Here is a 27,489-nt window from a genome sequence, read left to right as displayed (position 1 = left end):
ACTGCCGATGTTCTCCCCCTGGGAGTGTGTACAACTGCGAGTCAATGTCCAGAAAACCTTTGGTACACAATGATGTGTCTGAAGCATGGGGGGTGTTTCTGAACATGGAATGAAGAAGTAATAAAAAAAGCAGAGAAAAAAATCACCACTGCACTCTTAAATATGAACTTTTTTTTTAATTTTACAAACCCACAGATGTCGCAGGGAAAACCAAGGACTTCTACACCACTTGCCCCAGTGCAGCAAGTTCTTGCTCAGTTGCCAGAAAAAAAAAAATTCAAAAGCATTTGAAGAACAATTTTCTTGAAGAGAATAGACTTTAAAGATGTTTAATGTTATTTTTTTTTCAAGTATTTTAAAAATGTTGAAATACCTTTCATGTTTTCTCACTGCCTCAAACATCCCTTCACCTGCTAGGGAAAAAACATGTCTGGAGTCTGAGCTATCAAAATGCTATTTGCATCAGGAGGTCTGAAAAGCAAAAGCCTGGTCCCACTTTTAATCAGACATTCCCTGTGATGGGAGGAGGATGGAAAGGGCAAACAACAGGGATCCTCTCTGTTAGAGCCTCAGCACTGTTACCCCTGCCATGAGATGCTATCACTGTGGAGCAAAGCACATTTCTCCTCGACTTGCTCATGGAGCTACTGCTCTGGTATTGAAGTTACTGGGATTCACTGAGTAAATAAAGGAAAAGGAATACTAAGAGACCTTGGTGACATAACTTAGCTACGTTGTAGTAGGCTCTAAGAGCCAGTGCATCCTTACTTGCTGATTCTGTGAAAGAATGTGGCACAGAAGGTTTAGGTCACTACGTGAAGGACCCAGGATTGTTTCTCTGGCAGGTGTCTTCTTTCTGGGATAGCTGATCAGCTAGATTGTTCTGCTTCTCAGTTTCTGCTTCTGTGAAGTAATTGTCATTACTAGAATAACTTTACAGTGTGCTAAAAAAGCAGATAGATAAAGGCAGAATTATGAATCAAGAACTAGCTAAAGAAACCACCTCCCTTAAATGTGGAACACAACTACGCTGTGTCATCTTAAGCCTCTAACTAGGCCAGCAAGCCTTTACTGGTAGTTATATACTCTGCTCCAAGGCCAGTGGATGCCTTGAACACGAGAATGAGGCTCAGATTTGACTTTCCATCCCGTGAGATGATGGTGAATGCAGGACAGTGATACCGTACCTGCAGCCACCAGCACCGCCGAGGAGACGCACCGTGTCACTCTGCAGTGGATGAGATTTCTCAAAAGGTAGTCTTTACGCTCAGATGCAATTTAAAATCCATTACTGAATTTTAGCTAACTGGCCGCTACAGAAGAAAGTCCCCTCTCTGCTAATCTGGGAGACAAAGTGGTGGACTAAGTCCCTTGAGGAAACCCCATAAAATAAAATTAACCCCAACAATAAAATTCAAATAATTTACTGCTGGCTAAAGCCAGAGCACAAAGATGCTCACTGTTACGCTTGTCAGTTTGTTTGGACTGCTTTGGCAGTCCGTAAGCTCACTAGACTGTGGTCTTTTTCCTTCATTTGCAAAGCTTCTAAAATGGGACTCTGCCCTTTAAAGATGATGTAATAAATAACTACTTCCTCCAAGTCCTTCAAAAGCCACAGTTTCCAAATGCAGCTTTTTTGTTTGTTTGTTCGTGGAGGCACCTTCCCTTGTTTCCACCCACTGAAACTACCACCTGCTGTTGGTGATTATCTTGCATTTACTTTGTGGGTGGAAGCCTAGAAATAAAAAAGATGGTCACACTGTAGACTTCTCATTCCGCAGAGGTGGGAAATGAGATGTGTATCCCCAAATATTAGCTAATAATTTGACACAACATGTATACTCCCTACTGTACGTCAATATATGCTCATAAATAATTCAGCTACACTTAAAAGCAACATCTGGGCTTGCCAAGAGAAGTGATTAAAAACAACAGAATTGCACGTTGATTCCTCTGAAGTCAGATGAAATTTAGAAAAAATACAAAAAGATAATACCTAATTAGGAAATGTTGAAGTAGTCACTAACTATTCAGAACATTACTCTGATTCTGTAGCTGCTCTGGTCAAAGAAAAAATTTTGGGCAAAGTATTCCCTCCACCCATTATTACTTTAAACAGTCCGTTTCTGCTATTCTTCCAGGTACCTAGTATATTCTACGTGTAGTATAATCTAGTACCAGGCTAGCAGCTCCAAGAAGAGCAGGATCTGCTAGATTTGAGACCACCACATCCACAGTTTTAACAGAGGACAGAGCCTGTCGCTGTATCACATCTTTGACAGTATTGACGTAGTGGCTGGCTAGGACTCCAGAAAGGATCACCAGAGAGGGGTTCATGGTGTGTAGAATGTTCACAACTCCGAGGCCTAATGCTGTACCAGCTGAAAAAATAAAATAAAACAAAATTAAGTAGAACACTCAAAGCAGTCCAAACATCATTTTTTGCAATAGGTCTGTTAGCAGCTAGTAACACAGTAGTTAGGAAATTGTTTTATTCCATATGGCAGAACATTTTTAATTTGTTATCACAAGTGTAAGTTTGCCATTACTCTTTCCTTCAAGGAGAAAAAAAAGGCAATTTTATTGCACAACAGTGCATTATTCAACGATATGGATGTGAAAGACCAAGCAATGCATTACCACACTTGTAATGTAAGAGAAAATAGCAAAGCATTATTCTACTTTCTCAGTGCTATCAGCTATGTATGAGGAAGGGGACTATGTCTGAAGCTAGTAAAATAGTGAATTATCCAATGTAAAGTAATGTGAATTGCCTTTGCTTGCTCAGACAAGACATTCCCTTGACTACAACGGAACATCCCCAAAATTTCCAATATGAAAATCTTGAGACCTCACTTCTTTTTTTAATTTAAACCCAAACCTGATCTTTGCAGGAACATAACATAGAGACTCTTCAGGACATCTTTTGCTCAAGTTTCCTATAACACTGTATTTAACTTTTCATTAAAGTTAGTAATTATACACAGAGAGTTCCTTGAGTCTAATGCAGGACTGTTGTTTGCAGTGGTATAGTGTATCCCCCAAAATCTAACCATGTAAGGGTTTTCTGCCTGCGGCTGTCTTCTTACCTGTTCTGAGAATGCTTTCTGCCTTTGTGTTCCCAAGTTTAGCTGCCTGAATGAGATGTGCAGCACTAACAACTTCCTCCTTCTTCATTGACATTCCTTCCACTAAAAGCAGATCCGCTGTTTGAAGAGGAGAGAAAGACAAGAGAAAAACATGGTGACGTGGTAAGTCAAGAAATGGAGAGTAAACAGGCAGTTAAGATTTTTCCATCTCTTTCACTTTCATACTGAAACCTGAGCAAACTGGCCAGTCTTGAGTTTAGCAGTTATATGCATATTCAGGAAACTCTTTGTAGAAGCAGGACATCAAATTCAAACACTTGTAGCACGATAATTCATCAGTCCTATCATCTGCCCCAAAACTTCACCAAATAAGAAAAAATGTTCTCAGCTTCAGTCTGAGACTGAGAAGCTGTTGCTGAAAGAGGATCCCTGTGAAACTAAATCTCTCACAGGCTCCCTGTCCAGTTGGCTACCTTACAGCACACTTAAAAAGAAGAAACTGAACTGTACTACATGATTATTGCACTTCTGAAGTCAGAGGTTCCAAGTATGGCTTTCCTGCATATTGCCATCACTGAAATATAATTGTATTGTACTGTACAGGCTGTGGCAGCTCACCCTGGCCACACACAAGAAGTCTAAGCTCACTGCCTGTATACCTGTTGTCTTCTCCTCAGAAAAGATGGCAGGTCTGTTCTTTCTTTTTATGTCTTCTTTGCATTTTTTTTAAAATACACTACAGCTTAGGAATCTATCTAAATATTAAAAAAAAATGAAGTACACAGATACCATCATGCAGCTTCTTAGCTTCTCTCTGCAATGCTATGCCAGAGGCATATGCTTCTATACATCCTTGGCTACCACACAGGCACTCTGGTCCATCCAGAGATACAACAATGTGCCCAAGCTCAGCGGCACAGAATGAACTGCCATGGATCAATTCGTGCTGGTGAACGATTCCACCTCCAATTCCTGCAAAGATACAAAACCAGCCATGAGTAAAAAAGACAAAATACAGTTTTTAAAGGCCCCGATTCTGTAGGACATTGAAATTTACATATTCTAATACAGACAAGATAAAATATGTGCATCCATGATCCTCTATACTGAATCCCCAAAAATGACTGGTTACTGAAGAGCTCTTCTCTGTTCAATACACCTACTAAGCAAGCTCAAAGCTCCCTCCTATTCATATAAAACAAACCAGTAAGCAATGCTTGTTCTTTCTTCCAAGCTTATATTAAAGGCCTATGGATAGTACTGAACTACCATGACAGATCTTTAAGAGCTTGTGGGTCATGCCCTTTATGCACAAAACTAACCTTCCAAGTGGCCTTAAAATTTTGCATTTCAGATGCTTCATATGTTTTAGCAGCACAGTTTGACAGCTGTAGAATGACTGTGAACTCTGTGCTGAAGACCCAGGGCATTTAAACCCAGGCCCCTGCTGCCCCTTCACAAACCCCAGGTGGGGATTTATCAGCCAGTTACTACTGCCACCATTCTAAAGGACTTTAAAAAAAAAAAAGTTGCACACATCTGCTTTTGTGTGTCTTATTCAGGTGCTTATCTAGCTGTTCTACATGTATGTCCTGATCTGACTTCTATTTCTGCAGATGAAAGAGAATTAACTGATCTATAAAGCTGAATAAAGCAAAAATATTCCAGCTAAAGTTGGTCAGATTTTGCTTATTTTGAAAAAACTGCTTGCCTGCATAACTGTATCAGCAGAAATTCTTTTATCGAGAAGCCTGTACTGTGCAAAAGGTTTAATTTGCCTGAATAAAAGTAAAAGTACCCCCAAAAGAACAAATAGATACAGTGGCAAAAGGATTTTTGGTTTAAGAAATTAATGTATAAAAGTTTTACAGGCACAATAGTGTTGTTTATGCTTTTAAGATCAGATGAGACTATGGGTGATGGTAGTGATATTTTGACCCTGGGTTTCACTGAGCTGTAACATACCCACCTGTACCAGTGATGAGCGTTACAAAATTTTCTATTCCCTTTCCATGACCAAATTTCCTTTCAGCTAGAGCTGCACAGTTTCCATCGTTGTCCACCCAGACTGGCAGGTGCAGAGCATCAGATATTGGGGTTCTGAGATCCACGGAGCTCCACTCCTGAATGAGTTTTGTGGAGTGAAGCACAATTCCTTCTCGGGGGTTTACCCGTCCACCTGTGGAAATGCCTAAGTCCCAGAAATACAGGAGAGAAAAAACAAAATTAAGTCTACATAAAACTTTGAGTAAAAATATTTTTTTCCTCTGTGCATTGACAAGTATTTATATTTATAATACAGGGCTTGAATCAGAGTGCGAAAATAAAAAATTCCATGTATTTCTGGCAGTGCCATTTCTGACATGTACAGCGAAGTTATAGAACTCCCTTGCTCTAGTCACGACACACCTAGTATCTTAGGACTAACTAAATGGGCAATGGTTGACGTTAGTCTTCCTACGTCAGGCAAGATTGCAAAGAATTTTAATATCTATGTTTATTTTTAGCAATGTATGAAAGACAATACAAGAGCAAACTGTAAAAGTGCTCAAATTCTCCCTAGAATTAAAAAAAAAAAAAGTTTATTGCAACAAAACCTTACTTAATAGTTGTTAAGTCAGCAAAAGCTCGTTAAAACATACCTACTTTTTGTCCTAAGTATGTAATCAACGTAGACAAACACGGAAATAGCAGAAGCCGTCTCTTCATCCTCTTTTCTCTACTATCAGCTCCAGAAAGGTAAGTTAAATACTGCTGCAGGCATCTCTGCTGTAGTTACGTAAGTGATTCTCAAGCAGACTGGGATACCGACAGGAATTTACTTCTGTATTACAGAGTGCAAGCTGGGTAATGCGTTTTTGGTAAATTTACTGTCCAAGAGCAGTGAGTGGATAGCTCTCATAAGTATCTCAAAGAAGGATTTGTGCATACAACTGTATCTGCTTTGGCTTAAAATTTGTGTTTGGTAAAAAAAAAAAATAAAAATCAGTAATAGCTGCTGGTGTTCTCTGGAAATGTTAATCTTTTTCCTCATTTTCATAAAGCTGTTTCTAATACAAATTCTTTGAGTGAGAAAAACCACCACGACAAAACAAAAACAAAAGCATAGAAACTAACTACATAGCTGTTGCAATCCAGACTTAACATGGACATCAAGACACAAAGATGTTGAAAACTATTTTTTTCAGTGTTCTGCTTTTTAGTTGCTCTTTAAACATGTTTTGTATTAATGGGAGTTCTTCAATACAAGTTATGCTCATGTAGCTATTTTTTCGAGTGATGACCCAAAGAAAGAAAAAGCTTTTCTCATAGAGCTATTAACAGAAAGCTTTCTTCTCATTTATTTCCAATTATTATTGCTTTTATCCTTGCCTATGACAGCTAGCCAGAGTTACTGATAATGGCTCCAGGATTAAGTCTGACCCTTTCTCTTCTGCCTTGCAAAAATTCCTCCAAACTTATAGGAACACTCCAACTTATGATTATGAACCTTAAGGAAATAACTATCATCTAGCAAATTAATTATTCCCATAGGAATTTTATGTCTTTCTCTAAAGAGAAATCTTAATCTCAACTAGCATTCTGATTCAAACTGTAAGGCTGAATGAGGCAAGGAGCAGCTAACAAAAATAAAGTAATCAGGTAAGAAATTTATTGTATTCTGTAGCACACCTCCTCATTCACGAGGAATTGAACAGTAAACAGTCACGGAACTAAGTGGGCTGAAGAATAAATAGGGATGTTATCCTGGTAGAATGACAAACAAAAGGAAAGCTTTTTCCCCACGTAAAAACTCTGTAAATTGGCTTCTGTAACACATAATACACCTACCTGATTATAAGCTGTTCTTTGATATTTTGAACACAGAGTAATGCAGAGTTTGCTACATTTTCTACAGGAAGTTTGAGGCTTGCAAGATTCAGCACCTGGGCACAGTAAAATAGTCTGGCTGGTTAAGTCACGTGTGTTACCAGACACGTAGCCTGAAACATTTGTTGTGTGTGTATATATCTTATGACAAGAAGGACATGGACTCGTTAGAGCAGATTCAGAGGAGGGCCACAAAAATGATCAGAGAGGTCTGGAGCACCTCTCCTATGAAGATAGGCTGAGGGAGCTGGGATTGTTTAGCCTGGAGAAGAGAAGTCTCTGAAGGCCACCTTACTGTGGCCTTTCAGGACATATTATAGGGGACTTATAAGAAAGACAGGACCTTTTTACCAGGTCCTATAGTGGCAAGATGAATGGCAATGGTTTTAAACTGAGAGAGGGTAGATTTAAATTGGATATAAGGAAGAAGTTTAAATGATGCAGGTGGTGAGGCACAGGAACAGGTTCCCCAGAGAAGCTGTGGATGCCCCATCCCTGACTGTGTTCAGGGATGGGAGGGGGGTTGGATGAGATGATCTGCAAGGTCCCTTCTAACCCAAACCATTCTATGATTCTGCTATGTAATAAGTAAGACGGAAATGAAAGAAAAGGTTGCCTTTGTCTCTGTGAGCTGCAAAACTGATCTAACCTTTTAGCCTGTTTATTCTGCTGTAGTGTAACTGAGGATTCTGCTGCACAGTTGATCCTAGCCATAAAGAAAGGCTTATAGGCAACAGTGGAAATTGGACTCAGCTGCAGTTACGTTTCAAGAGCAGTTTCAATATACACACAGCATCTGGGTCACAATTCTGAGACTGCAGTTAACTTAAAAGCCCACTTCTGCTATATACCACAGACTTTACACAGGCTTCATTTAGAGAACCTGTAGAATGCGTCATTCAAAACCACAACCATGAAGCTCAGACACAACACAAATAGCAACCTTTTCAGTAAAGCGGGAGCCTCTCCTCTAAGATTAATCGTGTTGGAGGTTAGGACTTAGGCGCTGTTAAAGCGTAGCAGATTGCATTCCTGGCTGCTACAGACTAGGGCAACTTCAGTTTTTATAGCCAGCTTCTCATATTCATAGTCACTTTAAATTTATTTTCTGGGTGTGTGTGTTAGGAATGTAATTTAAGTGTTTCAAATACACAGGATCTGTTTTAGAGAAATGTTTTAAATTAATTGATAGTGATTTAATTACATGTTACAATCCTCAGATGAAAATACAAAAGAAGGTAATATTTATTAACTTACCTACTCCCAAAATTCTGCAGTTCAGTTTTACTGCCTCTGATGCAGCTTCTGTACACATCTTTAGAATTAAACCTAGTCTGTCTTCGTAAGTTTTAGGGTTGAGCTGGGTATACTTCTTAACTATTTCACCCTAGAAAATAAAAATCACAAACATGATGCATGGAAATGTACTTTATGATGAAATTTCTCTTGAATTTCAACACAAGTCAACCTAAAAATGGGAAGTCACAACTTTTCTCTTTTCATAAAAAAAAAAAAAAAAAAAAAAAGGAAGTATATCTTAGGTCTTGGTCCTACAAACTGTTCTGTGTAGTAAGATTCCTGGTGACTATGGGGGACAAGCTCGCAAGATTAGGTCTTACATTATGCTTCAACCACCTGTCTGAAATAAAATATATAATGAACATGTGGGTTGTGCAAGGAAATATTACAGGGCTTGCTGGAACTGTTGTTAGGAGTAAACTGTGATACAGCAGTGTTGTTAAGCTCATTTTTGAAGTGTTAAAAAGATCAAGAGAATAACAAATAGTAAAAGGACATAAAATCCATGGACTTTATATAAGTCCATAAAATCCCAGGACTTTAAGAATAAAATGTTTCCAATTTGACTGCCTGGAAGTTTGAATGGTTTCATAGACACTGCTACTTTACCAACTAGAGGCGAGTTAGATAGAGAGAAATACCTGAAATTTCTATGTACAACTTACCATCCTTTCAGAAGTAACATTTTTTCTAAGCAGTTATGATTCTGAGTCACTTGAAATATTTCTGGAGCACCGTCTACTGTGACGTCTGACATATGTGGGAAGGAGGTCCCAAGAGAAAGGGACTGTTTTTAAAGCCTACCAGTCATGCAGTGGCAATGAAAAGAACTATACACACCCGAATCTGTGGGTACTAAGGAACCTTAGTGTAATGTTAATATTGCAGGATTAGGACAGGAAAATCCAGAAGACACATCAGAAAGTTGTCCTGTAGTTCTAGGACTTCCCACAGAAAAGAAGTAGCTAGGAACAAGTGCTAGCAAATGGGCTTTGCTAGTTTTAACAGCAGCTTTAGAAAAGCAAACCAGCAAGGCAAGTTGCATCAAGGCTGGATGAGAAGTCCACCCAGTTGGGGAAAATCTACTTTATCCCTCAACAGCAAAATCCAGTAGGACTGCTTGTTTTTGAAGGTCTTTTGTGTTATACACATATCCCCACCACAGGAGCAGATGCACAAAGCCCAGTGGAGTTTGCAGAATAGCTAAAAGAATAACAGAGTATTTACCTTCATACTGACGATTGCTACTCGGAGATTTGTTCCACCTAGATCCACAGACAAAGCACTCTGTGTCTCTAGAATATGGTCTATATCTTGAGAGATATTATCTTTGACAGGAGGAAAACAGAATTTCTTTTGCAATGGCTCTTTGAGATTGATGGATTTGAGGAACTTCAAAATCCTTGGAACAGCATTACCATCTCCATATATTTTTGAGCTGTAATATGAGAAAAGAGATCAATTTAAATGTAACTAACACTGCAATCTATGAAGTTGTTTTTTTTTTATTATTTTTTTATTTTTTATTTTTTTTACATGACAGGAGGCTGTAATACTGTAACATTACGAAATTATGGTATGACTATTCTGACAATGCTGCACCTCAGACTACTCAAGTGAGTCATGGGATATGGTAGAATACAGTAGTTTAAATATCATACACAACAGATTATGCAAGTTGGCATTGGCTCCATTTAGGAATGCGGAACACAGAATGTAGAAGGATGGAAGGTTAATCATGCCAAAAAAAAAAAAAAAAAGAAGAAAAATTAAGTGTCTAATGAAAGGACAATAAAGTTATAAAGTTACATAAATTAAAAATTTGATTTCTGTATATACTGCATGCCCAGACAAGATGTGCTTATCAGAAAGATGACAACTAAGTAACAATTAATGGTACATTCATGCCAGTTTGCTGCAGTGAAGTCTCATTTTAAAATATTGCCATACCTAAAGCACACATTTGTTATTCCAGAATTTATTTTTCTTACTTTACTGAGGTTCTTGAAAAATATACTCTTGAATTTTGTCCTTAATTAAACACATGTAATCTCCTGAAGCTTTTAAGAACTCAGTTATTTTAGAACTGTGAGTCAGTACTGTATGGCTGAAGAGGAATGAATTCATCCAGCAGCTCCCCTGGGAGCTTGCACTCAGGGCTCTCTGTGTATCATGCCTGAAGTCAATCCAGCTATGAAGTAACATGTCCTTCAGGAGTTAGGGGCAGACAGTCAGGAAGTTCTCCCTCGTGCTGCTACCATGGAGCAAGCTATCATGTTAATCTAAGCCTCACATATGAATTTCTCAACCTTCTGTTGAATGTTAAATTTCTAGTTATACCAAAATAATCCTAGCAACATTTTGCTCTCCAGACACAAATCCCCACACCAGAGATTGCACTATGATTCTGAATGAGCCATGTAAAATGAAAAATAATTTGCAACCTCAGATTAGTGCACTAGAAAGAGTGATCAAGTATGACCACGTCAGAACTAAATGCCTATTTCTCTACTGCTTTAGCATCTCAAAGGAAGACAAAGGTACTTACCATGGGTACTGTTTACCAAACTGAAGCTTCAGAGCATGCAGAATCTTATCCTGTGTGTCAGCATCACGAACATGAAGAACGTTTTCACCTAGACAGTGAGAGTTAACAAAATAGGACAGGTCAGCTACTTATAAGATGAGGCATAAGAAGAGATCAATTTAGAAATTGCTTTAGAAATGAGTACGTATAATTATTTTTGTTTACTATGAGCAGGAAAGACTCCAGCCAAATGAACATTACTCTTCAACCTTTCTGTGCCTGCCCTTGCTCCCAGTGAAGCAACACCGACTCCTACAGGATGCTGTCATGCCTTACAAAACACTGGAGAGTAAAGTACCTTTCAACAAAGTACTAGTATTAAATTAAAAGAGCACTGATGAAAAGAGGGAGGCAAGTGGCTGTTTGTGCCATATCTGTGTCACTGAAATACCACAATACAGTTAATTCCTGAAGTAGTGATGAGTTCCTGTTTTTAAAGTGAAAATTGGATGCACACGGAACACTGAACTAAAGAAAAAAACAAAGTTGCCTATTCTGCTACACTCCAAATGGAGATATATTTTAACTTGTCCACAGTCAAAAGCCTCATTATTTTAAGCAAAACACACAAACATCACTAACATGGTACAGGAATAGCAAGCAAATTTTTAAAATAGGTCAAAAATTATTTTGCTCCAATACTGCAGGATGGTCTCTGTATGACACTTGTTTTACTTTATTCCATGGAACAACAACAAAAAAATCAAAACAAAACAGAAATATAAAGAAATTAAAGTAGTTACATAACTATAAAACGCAAACCTGTGGTTATAAAACACAAACCTGTTTCTCTTCCTGTCTGACGCGTCCCCAGGTTGATAACAGGTGTACCAAATGCTCCCACCTCTCTGACACCACAACTGCTGTTGCCAATCATACAGCCAGCATGAGCGACTAGCTGAATGAACTGGTCAAACGGGACATGCTTCACTGCCCGAAAATTGGGATGATGTTCAATGCCCTTCTTCCTCATCACCCGAACCATCTCTTTGCTTCCTACAGAAAAACAAAAGGCACAAATAAATGATTCAAGTTCTATTGCTCTGCTGAAAGCCTCAACACGCAAAGGAGCTGAAAGCAGTCAGTTTAATTGTCACCTCAGAGCTGTTTTTGTTCCCTTTCAGGCATAGAAGCCTAAGTGTGATCCCAAAATCCACTGTAAAAAGCCTTCCTGTAATATTTTTATTAGTGAAGGAGGCATTGAATGTTGTTTCTGTATGTCACATGGTTTCCCTTCATCTTCTTCCTGAATGTGGAGAAGATGTTCTCCAGCAATGTGGACATGGAGTTGCAGTGGATGCAAGCCTGATGCTGAAATCGTCCAGCTCCATCCTGCTGGAGGTTCTGGGATAAAAACACTCTGTAAGAACCAATATATGCTTTACATACTATCTGTTATCTGTCCTTCTGTCACGCAGGCATTTTACTCACCTGCATCCACGTTGGGGAACAGAACAAGTGTTCTCTTGTTGAAGGAGATGAGTGCATCTAGAGTCAGCTCAAACATCTTTATGGAATGTTTAATGTCCGTGGTTACAGGATGTTGCAAAGCAACTATATAATCTCTGGGTTTGACATCTTCACCTGTTCAAATGGAAAAAGAAGAAAAGGTTATGTTTGATTGTTCTTTTTTGTTGTAGTTTTGTTTTTTGATTGTTTTTTTTTTGTTTGTTTGTTTGTTTGTTTGTTTGTTTTTTAATTGGTAAAGAATAGTATGAAGAAGAGACAACAACAATTCTGAAACTACTGACGTAAAAGCCTCCACAGTCAAGGCACTGAATGGGATATCTTACATGTAAATTTCAGTGCTACAATAAAACTTGAGGGATAACAGGAAGGTTTAGCTTGTTACTTGCTTCTCTAAGTAAAACTCATAATTTTCACCTTTCTCTAAAACCCAATACACTGTTAACATGCAGGCCTAGATCTAAAGCATTGCAAAAGACCGCGACAGAGTGGAGAACCTGTTCTGACATCACTCTAAATCTGGAATAACATGAAAGCCCTGGAGCAGCTCTGAACTTTCACTAATGGCTTTGAGAAAATCATGTCCTGCAGTGCGGTTTCACAATAGCAGGTGGACAGGTATGATCATTCTTACAGCAGTACAGAATTCTCATTATCACTCATTACTCAAGTTTTCTGCCAGTTCTCCATCATCAGGCAAAGACTTTATTCCCATTGCTTTAAAAACGTGAAAGCCGTACTTGTTTTAGTACATTTGTTAAACAATTTATCTGCTAAATATTCACCTACTGATCTAGTAAGATTCTACCTTCTAAGTACACAAGTTATTGTGCCAGATAGGACATTGCTTTGTCAAACACAAAAAGCAAACACCAAACTCCACTATTTACCAAAATTACTTTTAAGCAAATTAACACGAATGGCCCTGTTACAGTGAATTCCTCAAAAGAATATTCAAAATATAAAATCCCTTTGATTTTTTTTTTTCTGTAAGTAGTCCTAAATAGCTCCGATTCTCTTTTGATACATCCTTTATACCATCATAACTGTTCATATAGGAAAAAGTCTATTTTTAAATTGTTCATATCAAAGAAGTTATCAATTTAAGGAAGGTTTTTTTTTTTTTTTGACCTTGTAAAAGGATCAGATGTATTTGCTAAGACAGATTTGTAGCAATACTTGATACTGGGAGCAAACATACTGTTTTTTTGTTGTTGTTGTCTGTGTTTTTTGTTTTGTTTGTGTGGAAACACGTTCATAATAATACCCAATTAAATAAACTAAAACCTGCTAGCAACAAGCCTGTCTGTTGCTTCCTGTACTCTACTCAAAGCCATTGGTCAACAGATCCCCCGGTCCCTGTGGACCACAGATTAATAACCCAGTCAGAGTTTGTCTGAAGTCACAGGAATAACATTAAGAAGTGGACTGCTTACCTAGCCACACACGTATAACACTCATGTAGTCTTTATTTTTGGCAGAGAGGAGCTTGTCATACGAGGGACAGCCCGCTAAAAGGATGCGGTCGTGGTCCTCACACATGGCTATCAAGTGCTGCTCCGCACTCCTGGTGCAGCACACATGGTAGTGGGCCAGTTTGGTGATAGCGTGCCTGATAGAGTCGTCAATGGTCCCACTGACTTCCCCGCCTTCAATGTGAAGAATGCGGATATTCATCAGGGCTGCAGATGTGGCTAGTGCCAAAGCATCAAATCTGTCACCGTGAACGATCATTATGTCAGGTTTCAGGCGATTCAGGACATCTGGTAACTTCACTAACGCCAGGCCCACTGACTCCACCATGGCTGCCTCATCCTCCCCTCTCACAATAGTGTGCAGTCTTGTATGAATATCGAAGTCATCCTGTTCAATCATGCGATAGGTGTTCCTGAAGGTAAGAGAAAAAGGGTTAGAGGAAACGCAACTTGGTTTTACAGCAACACAGCTTGACAGAATAATTGCATACTAGAAAACTGTAACAGTGCTATGCTTGAACAAAGGCCTGTGTATCCTTTGCTAAGCAAACAACAAATGTATAAATACAGAATGGACAAATGTATAAATAGAAGAGACAATGCAAAGCTGAGGTCTCTATGTTCAAGTAAAATACCTTGCTGCTATCATCTAACAGAAAAAAGTTTTTTTTTTAATTATTTTTTTTAAATCAGGTTAGTTTTACAGTGTTGAATACATGTACACCTTGCCATGTTACTGCATGAAAACAATGGCCAGTATAAAGCAGAGAGCATAAGGCTGAGAATGTACAGTGGTGGAACTTCACTCCTTAGTAGCTTCAGGTAACAGAACTTCCCACAACCTCACAGAAAATCACACTTCAATTTATGAAGTGCCAAAACATCTAGTTAGCAAGTGCAAAATGTGTCTTTACTTGAAGATATGCATAGCATTTCTAAAAGTTTAGCAATGCTGGCATGCTGAGGCCCTTATGCTAACATCTAACTTTGTCTTGCAAAGTGTTTTCCTATCAATTTCATTTAACTGAGCTCAATCCGATAAATGCACCCAGAGAAAAGCAGAAACCAACCTCAGCAATAAACATGCTTTTCTTTCTGCTTTTCTCCATTCCCTCAGCAAAGCGTATACTCACCTGGGATACAGGAAGTCCTTCCAAAGGAAGGGATCCAGAACAAGACATTCCATTTTCCCATGAAGGTGATCTGACTGCTTACATACAGGGTGTTATGGAGGGGACCCTAATCTCCCTTGCCAAACCATACGTAATATACCTATTAGCTACTCATTTCGTCAGAGTAAAATGACCTCTCCCTTTCTTTCCCTGCAATCCTGGATGCGAAAACTTAACAGTATTCAACTGTGATACCAAATATATAAAGACTTTAATCAGTAAATAAGCAAATTGGAAGAGCTTCAGCTTCGAATGACTGCAGACTATCTTTTCGCTGTGAAAGTTCAAAACTGTAACACACTGTTGTTTGATAATCATCAGATTCTGAGGGAAATTTGAATGAATTTCTCACTTCATGAGAAATTCTACGATTTGGCTGAAAACTTCAGCTACAGCATTTACTAAGCTGGTTTGAAAAAAATATGCAATCTCAAAAGGAGCTGGGAAATGAAATAAAAAGTACTTGAAATGTCTGAAAATTTATATTTAAAAATGTTGTTGTTATGTGCATTCATGATGACAAGTAGTTTGTGACCCAGCATTTATGATGTTATTGCCAACACAGCAGAAACAGAATGGGAGAGGTACAAAAATCCACCTTACCCATAATCATCAATCAGGTGGGAACCAAGCACTACAACGTCAAGCTCAAAGAACTGTGGTTCTGCCTTAATGCCAAACATAATGGGAGCTAATTTTGAATAATCAGCACGGTTGCAAGTAGCAACACAGACACGTAGTTTGTGGTTGTTTCCATTCTTCTCCATGACTTCTTTTTGTTTCTGTTTTGAAAGATTCTTGAAATACAGTTCCTGAAAAAAAAAAAATACACAACATATTAATAATAATAATAATCTTTATAGCAAGTATATGGTGTGCTTAGTGAAAAGCATAAATAATTACAGCCCAGAACTGTAGGCGCATAATCTCACCCATTGATAACAGACAACTAATAGCTTACAGCTGGAGAGAAGCTTGAGCTGAGAGAAGCAGAGCCGTGCACACAACTGTCCCTCGCTGGTAAGCAGTTGCGCATTATGGGGAATCATACGTCCTTAGAAACAAAGACTGTCCTGGTAACCTTACGGCTTATTCTCCTTCTTAACAATCAGACAGTTTACGATCCTGAAATATGGGACCAAATTGAGGTCAAGGCGTGGGACTCTGCAACTAAAAACGACAAGGTTGCAGTGGGATTGCTCGGCACCTGGCGAGCAGTCTCTGAGGCCTTCAAGAGCCGTGTGGGACCACAGTCAGACACGTGTGGTTTGCCAGACAGTGAGGGAGCTGCGGGCTCCTTTACTGATCCGACTGCTACGCCATCGGCCAAATCATGGGAGATATGGGAGCACTTCAACCAGAGTTGCCAACTCCAACTATGCTCCCCCAGTCGTGGTCATTAATAGTAATAGACTTAAAGGATTGTTTGTTAAACACTTGCCTTTTAAAGCTTTGCCATGTTTATGTTTCAATTGATACCTTTTCTGATTGTACATATGCATAGGCGTGCTTGGGTTTACTGTGTAAAAGCCATGTTCTGTATGTTTAGAAAGTTCGATGTTGGTGTGTGCATGTTGGTAGAGCGTAGGCTCCCCGCGCACCCAGTGCTGTTTACTTGCCTTTTATAAATATTACTAATTTCAGATGGAGTTGAGACTTCATTTATAACCAGGGATCTGGGTAGGCTGGATCAATGGGCCAAGTCCAACCACACAACATTCAAAACTGCTCCGGCTCAGAGGGTTGTAGTAAATGGGGTTACATCTGGCTGAGGGAGCTGGGGGTGCTTAGTCTGGAGACGAGGAAGCTCAGGGGAGACCTCGTTGCTTTCTACAGCTACCTGAAAAGAGGCCACAGTGAGGAGTGTCGGTCTCTTTTGTCAGGTGAGAAGTTATGATATGCAAGGAACCAGCCTTGAGTTACACCAGCGGAGATTTATATTAGACATTGGGAAGAATTTCTTCATGCAGAGTGTGGTGAAGTGCTGGAACAGGCTGCCCAGGGAAGCGGTGGAGCTCCCATCCCTGGAGGTATTTAGCAGGCACGTGGATGAAGCACTAAGGGACATGGCTTAGTGCAAGGGCTCAGTAGGTCAGGTTGATGGTTGGACTTGGTGGTGCATCAAGAAAAAGAACTGAAGGTCTTTTCCAACCCAGATGGTTCTGTGATTGTAAGTAGCAGAATGGCCTTCCTTGTTCAAATGGAAATTTTTATGTAAAAAAAATTATTGGTGCCTTAGTAAGTTATGGAAAAAAAATCTATTCAAAACCACACAAAGGAACAAACTAGTAAGAGCTACATCCACTGACAGACTCCATTAACAAAAAAAAAAAAAAAAAAGAAAAAAACGGTTTTGGTCAAGTCAGTTTACGTATCTGTTAAAAACACTTTGGTGAAGCAAAGTGAGTTAAATATTGACTCATAATCCCTTTAATCCCTTCCATACTATTTTGCAGACCAAAGTACATCATGATATTAAATAATACAACATTAGATTACAGACAACTTTGGGAGATAGTAAGGATAATAATAATAATAATAATAAGTTAATAATAATCAGAACTCCAGATCACCATGATTATCATTGTCCTTATTATTATTTTAAAGGGTTCCTGAGAATTAAAATTTCTCAGGAAGTGACTAACTGACTATTTTTACTAGCAACATCAACAGTTACTGTAACAAGACATTTCCTCTAATTAACTTTTCCAGCTTGTAAAGTAGCTGATTAAACTACATTATGTTTAATGTTTACCTGTCCCATGTTACTCATTTCACCCTGCTGTTTTCACAACCCTCCACCCCTGCCCGAAACGTAAGAACTGGGAAAAACAACAACAATAACAACAAAACTCTAGAGAAAAATATTTATGTCTTAAAAAAATGACATAAGAACTAAAATTGCACTGCCACCTCCCCTTCTTCTCCCAGCTGTAACCAAGTTAGTAGCACAGAATATCAGATCAGATATTTATAAGTTTTCTGTACTTCTTCTGAAAATAACTGGACTGAAAAAAAATGGAGTTCAAATTAGTACCATCCTCTGGGTATGAAATCTAATGCTATGTCAGATTTTTACTGCATTTTGGTAGCAAGTAAACTCAAGTTAACTTTTTCCAGCTTAATGGACATGGATCACTCATTTCTGACTGAGATACAGCAGTATCAATCTTTCTACTCATTTTGACACCTAGGGAAGCTCTTACTACGCAGCTGCTACGCAAGCATGACAACAACACTGACCGTCCAATTTCATGCTCTTTTACATTTATTTATTTATTTTTTTTACACTGCAATAGAAGTTTGTGGTGAGGAAAACAGAGAATTACTTCCACAAGATATTAGCTATGATGGAAGGCCCAAATTTTATTCTTTTGGTTAAGACTCAAGGTTAGATGATAGTCTGGAGTAGCATACTGTACACCACACAAATAATTTAAAACAAAAACATTTTCAGTAATTTTTCCAGTAAATTTTTAAAATAAGGTCTGTTAGGCTATTATTATTAGGTATCCCACTCCCATGATGTATATATAAAACTTCAGCAACTTTTTAAAGATCTCCCTATTTTTAATGCTTATTAGGTTTTATCATACACGATGAAAAAATATTTTGCATAAGTCATGTCAGGACTATCAGGAATCTGTCCTGAGTTGACAAGGGTAAAACATGTTTCTAGTCTCCACTTGCAAGCTGTAAGGGCTCTACAAAACTCTAACTGGCATGGTGATTTATTTTTTCCCTAGCACAACTCCAACAACAGTGATTCCTGAGTCGTTTACCTTTCAAAATGAAAATAAAGTGGCAAAAACCAGTGACGTCTGGCATGACTCAGCTCGCCAGAAATGCCATTTCTCATTCACCCCAGCAAAGCAGCACCAACCAACTTCAGCAGAACAGACACAACCTGGAATTTCAGCAACTGATTATTATGACAAATTAAGCTGAGCTCTGTGGGTTCTGCCACAAAGTAATAGATATTGTTTTACAATGAGCAGAGATTCATTGTATTTTCTTTATCATTTTGCTTCAAAAATAGTATGTTAATTAACTACCAGTTTACATTTTCAAAGGGTTAAAAAATAATCATTCAGACAAAGGACTTTCTCCTGCTGAAAACTTCTGCAGTTATGTGTGTATATGGTTGCTGTTGTCTCTTTCTTTTTGTCCAGCAGGCTTTAAGTATTTTAAGTGTATATATGCAACTCAGTACTTGATGTCAAAAACGTCGAGAAAGGATATTTGTAGAGTTCTAAATGACGTATAAAGTTAGATCAGAGAGGGCATTACCCTGCATCACTGACTGAAACCTTAAGCTAGACGGAGATCTAACTGCATTGCTTTTTTTTCTACACAGACCGCTTTTCGGAGGTGCTTCTAAGCAGGACATCCTGTCTTTGCATGTCTGAGAACAGCTACTAATTCTAATGAAATCACACTGAAGACGTGAAGGAAACTTCTGACATCCCTGTAAGCTTGCCTTTGAACCATCATGAATAAGGTTCCTATAATTAGAAGCAAACCTCTCACAAGACCACTCAAGCCGTCCGCTGCCGTGTACATACCCCACACAATACAAACTGAGAAGCCAAGGCAAAAGGGGCTTGGAACAACGAGTCTATACGCTGCCCAAAAAACGTCAAGGCTCCCCATAACTGCAGGTCGAACAACTACAGGTCGAACCCCTACAGCCCTAACCTTTATGGCCCCAAATCTAGTTACGGCGGTGACAGCAGCCTCTGGAAACAACTTCCGAGGCAGACAGGGCGATGCACCGAAGGCGTACGAGCCGGCAGGCCAGGACCCAAAGCAACCCGTGCCTTTTGTGCATTTCCCCTTCAGCCAGGGCTCGGGGAGCCCCTCAGCAGGCTCATTCCCAGGGCTCAGCCTCTGAAGTTTTATGAGGAAGCCACGGAAGGCCTTGGTGCAGGGGCAGCTTTGGTACCGCTGCCGCTTATCTCTCCTGCCGGAACGGGCAGCTGGAAGCCAGACGCGCGTTAAATAAATCCAAAGGGGGACAGCTGGCACTGAGGGGGCGAAGGGCTGCGCCCCCCCACAGCACCCACTCCCCGAGCACCTACACAGATATACGCACATATATACACGTATATGCATATACAGGCACGTATAATCATATATATAGAGGTAAATGTGGATTTATGTGGGTATGTGGGGGTATATGTGGGTTTATGTGGGTATATGTGGGTATCTGCACCCCCGCGGACACGCGCGCTCCCCCCTCACGCCCCAACCGCCCCCCTCACCTGCGGCAGCAGCAGCACCCCACGCCCGCACCACGCGCATGCGCACAACCCCCCTCCTCCCCCCTCGCGGGCCTCAGCGCAGACGTGGTGGCGGAGGCGCCGAAATAAAAAGTGTTGCCGCCTAGTGACACGTCGCCCTAGTCAAAAAAAAAAAAAAACAACACAAAACCAGGAGGAACACACAGACAAGACCCACCGCAGCAGTGGCTCCCGTGTTCAACACAGCTAAAATAGATGCAAAGAACGGGGACTTTTCTTCTCCCATACGTTAGTGGGGGAGAAAAAGTCTCACAAGGCTCTGAGGAACAAATACCGAGATCCTCAACTAAAAATACCCCAAGTGTCCATTGTGGCAATACAGTTTGTCAATCGAAACAAAACGAGGCGAGACTTCTCCTTGGGAGTGTTTCAAGTTCTGCCCCAAGTGCCTGCTTCCCAAGAAAGTGATAAAAAGCGTCCTACAGGGAGGTTGGGAAAATCCTCAGAGGGCTGTGGTGCAGTGAGTCACAGCTCCTCCAAGCCTCAGTGTCTCGGGAACAGGGAGAGGGCAGCACACCCACGTCTCAGGTTTCTGGGGAGGTTTTTGTGCTGACCAGCGGTAGCAGCAGCTGCTGGGTCGCACCACAGCTTCAGTTCACACCCCCCTTGGTTTCACTCTTCTGTGCATCACTATTTTCTTTGTACACGTTGCTCAAAAGCCCGTGTGCACTCTGGAAATGTCATTATATGCAGGTCTGAATTGTCTCCTGCAAGGGCTTTCGGGTTGTGATCAGTTCACCAGAGCGGCTCCAGCTGGTTTCACTGAAAAAGAATCAGAGCCACGGGCCCACAGAGTGCCTGGGGCTGGCAGTGACATCTGCGGGCCACACAGACCAGCCCCTGCCCCATCAGGATCATCCAGAGCTGGGAACCATGCCCAGGCAGCTTCTGAAGATCTCCACGAATGGAGAATACACACCCAAAATAGTCCTGATTTTTAAAAAAGCATTTAACTTTCACCTGGTAAAATGTGAATCTCCTTTTATTCTAGATGCAGTTGTGACTTTGTAAAGTGTCCAGTTGTGCCAGCAAGAATTTCAGTGAGGTTTTCTCACTTCCTTTTTGCACTTTGCCGGCAACGTGTTTTAACTAAAATCTCTGTAGTATTTAAGTTATGAAATCTAGGTAGAAAAGTTTTGGTTTTCACCTTTCATCTAGCTTAAAATTTCAGTGTTTATATATTTAGATAAATTCTCCTTTGAGATTTACAGTGCATGAAAGTTTTACCTTCTGTTTTTACACATTTTTATGAAAGTAAAGATCTTCCAAAGTTTCTGGTTCTTCATTTAGAGTTTTGTTCTGATTTTCCAAGACCACGACTCAATCTTCTAGACATTTAACACACTCTTTTCTATGGCATTCTGGAGCAGCTTCTCTGTTCTTCTTCAGCTTTAATTTTCATTTCAACTGTGGATTATCTGTTTTATTTATCTGGGAATACTGAGGAAGAGCCTGAATCAAACAAATGAATGTATGGTTGAGTGTAGACATTTATAAATTCTGAATTATGCAAGTACTTATGAAGCTAGAAGCAATCACATTGAGGGTTATTCTTAGCACGGCATCATTGCATCTCTTGATATGTTTTCTCCAGAAGTGTTTCAGCATCTTGCAGCACAAACTGCAGCACAACGGGCAAAGTTTATGCTCCTGTCAGTTATTTCTCCCCCACAGACCTCACACTGCATAATTCGGACAAAATTTCTCTTGCACTGTGGAGTGAGCCCTGCCCCAGTCTCTCCAGCAGAGACACAAAGACTTGATAGAGAGCTCAGATGGGAGGAGAAGGTTCAGCCATAATCTGCCTGCTCCTGTCAGCCCCCTTTGCTACCTGCAATCTCTCAGGGCTCAGAAGAGGGCCTCTGCTCCCACCAAGTCCTGAGGGAGTTCTGGGGCTCATTAGGGGAGCAGGGCCTCTGTAGTCACATTAATTCATTGCCACCCTCTGCATTAAAAAGCTATGCAGAAATTGGGGCAGCCCTGCAGGACACTGATACGCAAAGAGCTGGGAAACGCAGAAGATGGGCTTGCTTCTTTCCAGAGAGGGCACACTGCTTAGGATTTTAACAGAAGGAGCAAGATCTTGCAGCTGGTTTCATGATCACCCTGCCTGGGAAACCATCCTGAATGAGGTGACAGGTGCTAAAGCGCAGTCTGGACTTGCACCAAGGGGCCTGTCAGTGCATAGCTGCACTGTCATGCAGTGTGGGCAGACTGAGTCAGTGCCACTGCCATCTTCTGCACGGAGGTTAAGCACAGGGTTACTTCCTCATGCCTGAAAGCAAAGGAATATGTCTTTTTAAATCAGCATCTACATCAGGTGGGGCTTTCCTTAACTCTTTCCTTAACTCTTCATTTACATCGATTCTATTTACATCAAAACCAGTTTGCTGAGTATAAGGAAGTGAAAACTCAGTCTAAAATTTCCAAAATTACCTAGAAGCAGCTGCCCGTGTCCATTCTGCACCGTGCAGCCAAAACCACTGGCAAGCAGCTTGGATTTTAAAGGTAAGGACATCGGGGTGTCAGAAGAGCAGGTCCTTCTGACACAGTCATCATTTCCAAAGAAAGTGGCCACAGTGCTCAGCTGCTGTGAATGCACGCTGTTATGAATATCCTGTATAGGAAAAGAGCAGGCAGTGCCTACAACACGGTGTAAGGACAATACAAGCTGATCCACACAGTAGGGAAAGCGTAACAAGTTATTGCCTTCCTGTTCTTTCTGTTTGTTCTTCCCCGTTAAAACTGCCAGGTGGGCAGTGCTCAGTCAACAGTAACTGTAGGTGACCGCAGCGGTGCATTAGCTAGGTCAGCATCATCACATCAGGGGCCTGCAGCTTCCACCTGATGCTTCAGAAGAATGGGAAGAGAGGGAGGATGAGAAAAAGCCATTTATGGTACGCAAAGGGAGATGCGGGGCTTTGTTCCCTCCTCATCACAGCACAGATCTCTCACATCTTTGCTCAGTATCTTGCACCGAGACAGACAGAGGACATACGGGTACAGCGGTCAGGCAAAGAGCTTTTTGCCAAGGGAGAGGAAATGCAAAACCGTGTGAAAATCTGTTCTGTCTTGGGGAGCTTACCTTAAAACCAGGCCCATCAAAACCCCAGGTAGGAAGGAGAGTTGTGGTTCTCGTCGAGGTTACTACAGATGGGCTACAAAATACCACAAGACTTTCTTCAGAGTTGCCAGTGATGTGTAACAGATCTTTCTCATTAGAAAGATGGCATATGCTGATACCTGGTGCTTTATGGTGTGATTTATATCTTCTGATAATCTATGAAATTTGACTCAAGTTTCCAGTGACTGTAGGCTGCAATAGATGTGCGGTATGAAAGGCCGCCTCTGTGCTGGGGGACTCCGTGCACGGCAGGAGGATACCATCTAAAACCAATGCAAAGCAGTGGAAAAAGTGCTGACACCCTCGAAGTGACTTTTATCACGTTGTTCAATCTCTAACAGCGCGAGCCGTTCTCGTCATTTCGGCTGACAGAAATGCTAAACTTTTCTTTGGCACTCTTTCTCTCTAAAAATAAGATAGCGGGACTGACCCACTTTCTGCTGCCGTCATGTGATGCTGCGTGATCTCGGCTTGTGTGATCTGTCCAACTCTTCAACGGGGCCTGCTTTCTCTGCTTGGGTTAAAAGCTCTTACAGACACGGCTTGTCTGTCTCAAGCTACACCCCTGTCCGCTTCTGCTAGAATAAACTCGACTGCTGTTGCTGATTCATGCTTGCTGACACACGTCAAGCATCCTCTGGGGAATGTAGCACAGTTTAACGTACCCAAGCTGGCCTCGAAGCAGTTGGTCCTGAACAATGATGGCAGCCGAGCTGGGGTGATGCTCATAGCGGGATTTTCACTCAGGACAGCTCTATGCACTCTGCTGAAGCCTGTGCTGTGTGTCCAAATTGATTAATTAATAGAGAAGATAGTCTGATTAACACTAGGTGGGGTGTATTCAATCAGCCACTGCACACACTGAAGTGTATTTGGACAAAAGCCGGGGAGGAACCGACTTGGTTGCAAGATGCCACCACTAGGGGAGAACAGCAGATAAGCCTGTCAAGTACCAGATCCACCATCACTTTCAGGCAGGAGACAAATTTGTCAGGCAGTTTGGGTCGAGGCAAATACGCTGCAGAAACAGCCACGTCAGCTGGATGCAAATGGCTCTCAAACGTGAAAGACTAGAGAGCGAAACCAAGTTCTTCCCATAAACCTTCTCAGTTCTGGTCACTTTTGGCTTTTATCACAATGGCAAGTCACATATTTCTCTTTAAAGAGGGAAGCTTACAAGACTGAGTTTAATTCTCTATCTGGCTTTCAGCGGAAGCTAAAGCTACGTCGTTTCTCCTTCAGGCCTGCTGTATTATCACAGTAAATATGCGAGATACCAAAGTTTCTGTGTTCCAGTCGTGTCATGGTGCTAATCCTGCCTTCACCCTCCACCTGCCAGCCCTCTGCCCTCGCTCCAACCTTCCTCTCAGCGATGGAGCAGGGCTGTTTGTCCCGGTGGTGTGGGTGCAGAGAGACACAGGGTGGACTGGGTCCACCACACGTGGGTCTGTGGAGGCTGTGAGCTCCGGCAAACACACAGAGAGCTGTGTGTCATGGAGCACGAAGTGCAACAGGCCAGAAGCTAGGAGAAGGGGGCAGGAACCCCAAATATTCATCTACTGATAACACTGCCTATTTTTTCCACTTAAATTTGACATATGGCATTAAAAAGCATGGTAAACGGCTGGTAGTAAGGACTACAACATCGAACTCGCCTCCTGTCAGCATGAATACTTCCTGCATTGTGAGCAGATCTAGAGGTTCCTACTGGTTCTTCTTGTCCAGCTAGTGTGTGTGTATATATGTATGTATGTATATATATATCTATATCTATGCATACACGTACACCTTCCTTATCCTTCATAAGGTGCTACAGCATCTGTCTTGCTTGCAGCTGTGTTTTCAATGTGGGAAAACTATCAACTCTCAAATATTAGTCAAAGACAGCAGACAATCTGCTCACGAATATTTGGTAATTCCTAATTTCTAATTTTAAGGGATATTAATGCTACTACATAGTTACAAAAAACAAAAAACAAAAATACAACCCAACAAAACACCAACAAAACACCAAAAACTGTTAATCAAGCAGTGATCTAATGTCAAGAATAAAGAATGATATTAGTAAACACGTATTTCCTCCCTTTTTCAATATAAAATAAACTTGGTTTGTGTGTACATTGTGAACTTCTACTTTGGCTATTAGCTTCGCTAAGACCAAAAAAAAAAAAACAAAAAAAGTGATGGAAGAAGAATATTTGATTGTAAAGATGGTTACGCTACACAATACAGTTTACAATTTAAAAGATGGCGGAGGAAATTTTGAAAGACAGAATATAAAAAGGGAAAAGAAATGATTTATTTTTTTTCCCCCTGTAGCTGTTCACTAAGAAAAGAGCACATCCTTCTGTCTTGGTAGCTTGTAACATACCAGATTTCATCACCTTAGTTAGGTAAACATCACCTTTAACTGTGTGACTTTTAGGGCAATCTTAAATCTGACACTATGGCTGTTAATGGCTGTTACTAGTTCCCGAAACAATTTCATATTTTCCATTAGAAGATGCTTGTTGGGATGTCGTGGAAGGATCAAATGCCAGCTGAAAGCACACTGTTTTCTGTATCAGGCACTGTATAAAAGTACATGTTTGTTTTTAATTCTGGGTCAGGAATGAAGCATCCTCATTTTTTGTTTGGAATATCTGTAGCTCTTATTTTCCTTACCAGCAATCTCCAGGAACGGTTTTCTTTTCCAAGCAACAAGCAAAAGTCAAAGAAAATTACAAGCAAGCACACAATTTTAAAGGAGGTACTATCTAAAGACAGTATGAAAAGCCTGCCACAAACCTTCTGTAAATGTGTTTTACTTGGACAGGAAGCCAGAACCTTGCAAATGACAAAGAGAAAAGCTTCAGAGCTCAGGATGACATTTAGAAAGAAAGAAAAAATAATGGTTTGGAAAAAAAAAACAACACAACAACAACCATGGTAAATGGTAATTTACTTCTTTCCTTCCTTCCTTTCGATAGTTATCTGAAACAGACACTCACATGAAAAGCATCTGAGTAATGCTCAGTGGTTATTCTTACTTAACCTACAGGATAGTCTCATTTCTCAGTTGGGTTGGCTATCCGTGTTATGTTTTACGAGAGCTTTGATTTAACACGCGGTGTTTGAATGACAGACAGTCCGGAATCACAAAGAAGTAAAACCAAATGCTGCCAGGCTCCCTGACTTTGCAGGAAAGCTCTCCTGACAGATGCTCTCACCTCAGTGTGGCACGTCCACCGGCTGTGCCGAGTCCCCCTGGGAAAGTCCACACACCTCAAACACCACCCAGAGACAAGCAGCCCATTTTTTCCCGGGACGGGGTGCGTGCCAGGATACAGGAGACCACCCAAAATCATGTGGTTAGAGAACACCTTTCCGGCAGCGTGTGTCAGAAACCAGCCCAGACGTCCCTGCCATTGGGATGCTGAGGCTCCACGCTGCGAGAGGTGCTACCTCTTACTTCCCCTGCAATTTGAACAGGATTTTCCAAGGGGTATTTAGGGCACTTGGAAGGATATTTGGAGGCACTTTGTGGGAAAACCCCCACGAGTGGCTCCCACCACAGGACACCACGCAGGTTCACAGAAAATGCCTGTGGGGTCCCCGGCTCTACCCTCGCCTCAGTGTCACACTGCCCATAAAAATCCCCTTTCCCTGAGCAGCACATGCACCGGTGGGCATCCCACTTCCTTAATTTATTCCCCACAGCGTGGGCTGCCATTCCCAAGGCACCATACCCTGGGCTGGTGCCTCCTCCACACACCATGCCTCCCTGTCAGGGCAGCCAGCCCGCTCCACAGGTGGCGAGGCGGCCACGGCCACCTTCAGGGGGCTCCGTACCCTCCCCTCACACCACAACCCCCCCCTGGGACCCCACCGGGGCAGGGGGCTTTCCCTCAGCCCCCCTCAGCCCCCCTCAGCCCCCCTCATCCCCTCTCAGCCCCCTCAGCCCCCCGGGACCCGGCCCCGACTTACGTGGGGGCCGCGGGCGGGCGGCTCCCTGCGCGGCGGCGCGTTGGTCCCCATGGCGGCCCCTGACAGGCCCGGGGAGACGGCGACAGGGACGAGGATGGGGACAGGAATGGGGACAGGGACAGGAGAGGCTCCAGGGG

At 41.3% G+C, this 27,489-nt stretch overlaps 1 protein-coding gene across 3 annotated transcripts; it reads right to left on the bottom strand.

Moving 5' to 3' along the window:
- Positions 1-194: 194 nt before the first annotated feature.
- On the bottom strand, positions 195-27,489 carry GNE (glucosamine (UDP-N-acetyl)-2-epimerase/N-acetylmannosamine kinase). Of its 3 annotated transcripts, none has more exons than XM_082784220.1 (12): positions 27,353-27,489; positions 15,563-15,771; positions 13,749-14,200; positions 12,277-12,429; positions 11,629-11,841; positions 10,807-10,894; positions 9,486-9,696; positions 8,217-8,346; positions 5,059-5,280; positions 3,879-4,061; positions 3,090-3,206; positions 195-2,381 (listed from the first exon to the last, which is right to left on the bottom strand). In XM_082784220.1, exons 1-12 carry the CDS (start codon positions 27,401-27,403, stop codon positions 2,146-2,148), a joined length of 2,265 nt encoding a protein of 754 aa, XP_082640346.1. In that variant the 5' UTR covers positions 27,404-27,489; the 3' UTR covers positions 195-2,145. The 3 variants fall into 3 exon arrangements, with proteins under 3 accessions (XP_082640346.1, XP_082640347.1, XP_082640348.1); XM_082784221.1 differs by lacking the exon at positions 27,353-27,489 and adding an exon at positions 20,224-20,260; XM_082784222.1 differs by lacking the exons at positions 15,563-15,771; positions 27,353-27,489 and adding an exon at positions 14,921-15,524.

The sequence above is a fragment of the Aythya marila genome (assembly GCF_965140915.1).
Source record: "Aythya marila genome assembly, chromosome: Z".
NCBI lineage: Eukaryota > Metazoa > Chordata > Aves > Anseriformes > Anatidae > Aythya > Aythya marila.
Note: the sequence above shows the minus strand (reverse complement) of the source record. Positions and strands in the feature narration are given on the sequence as shown.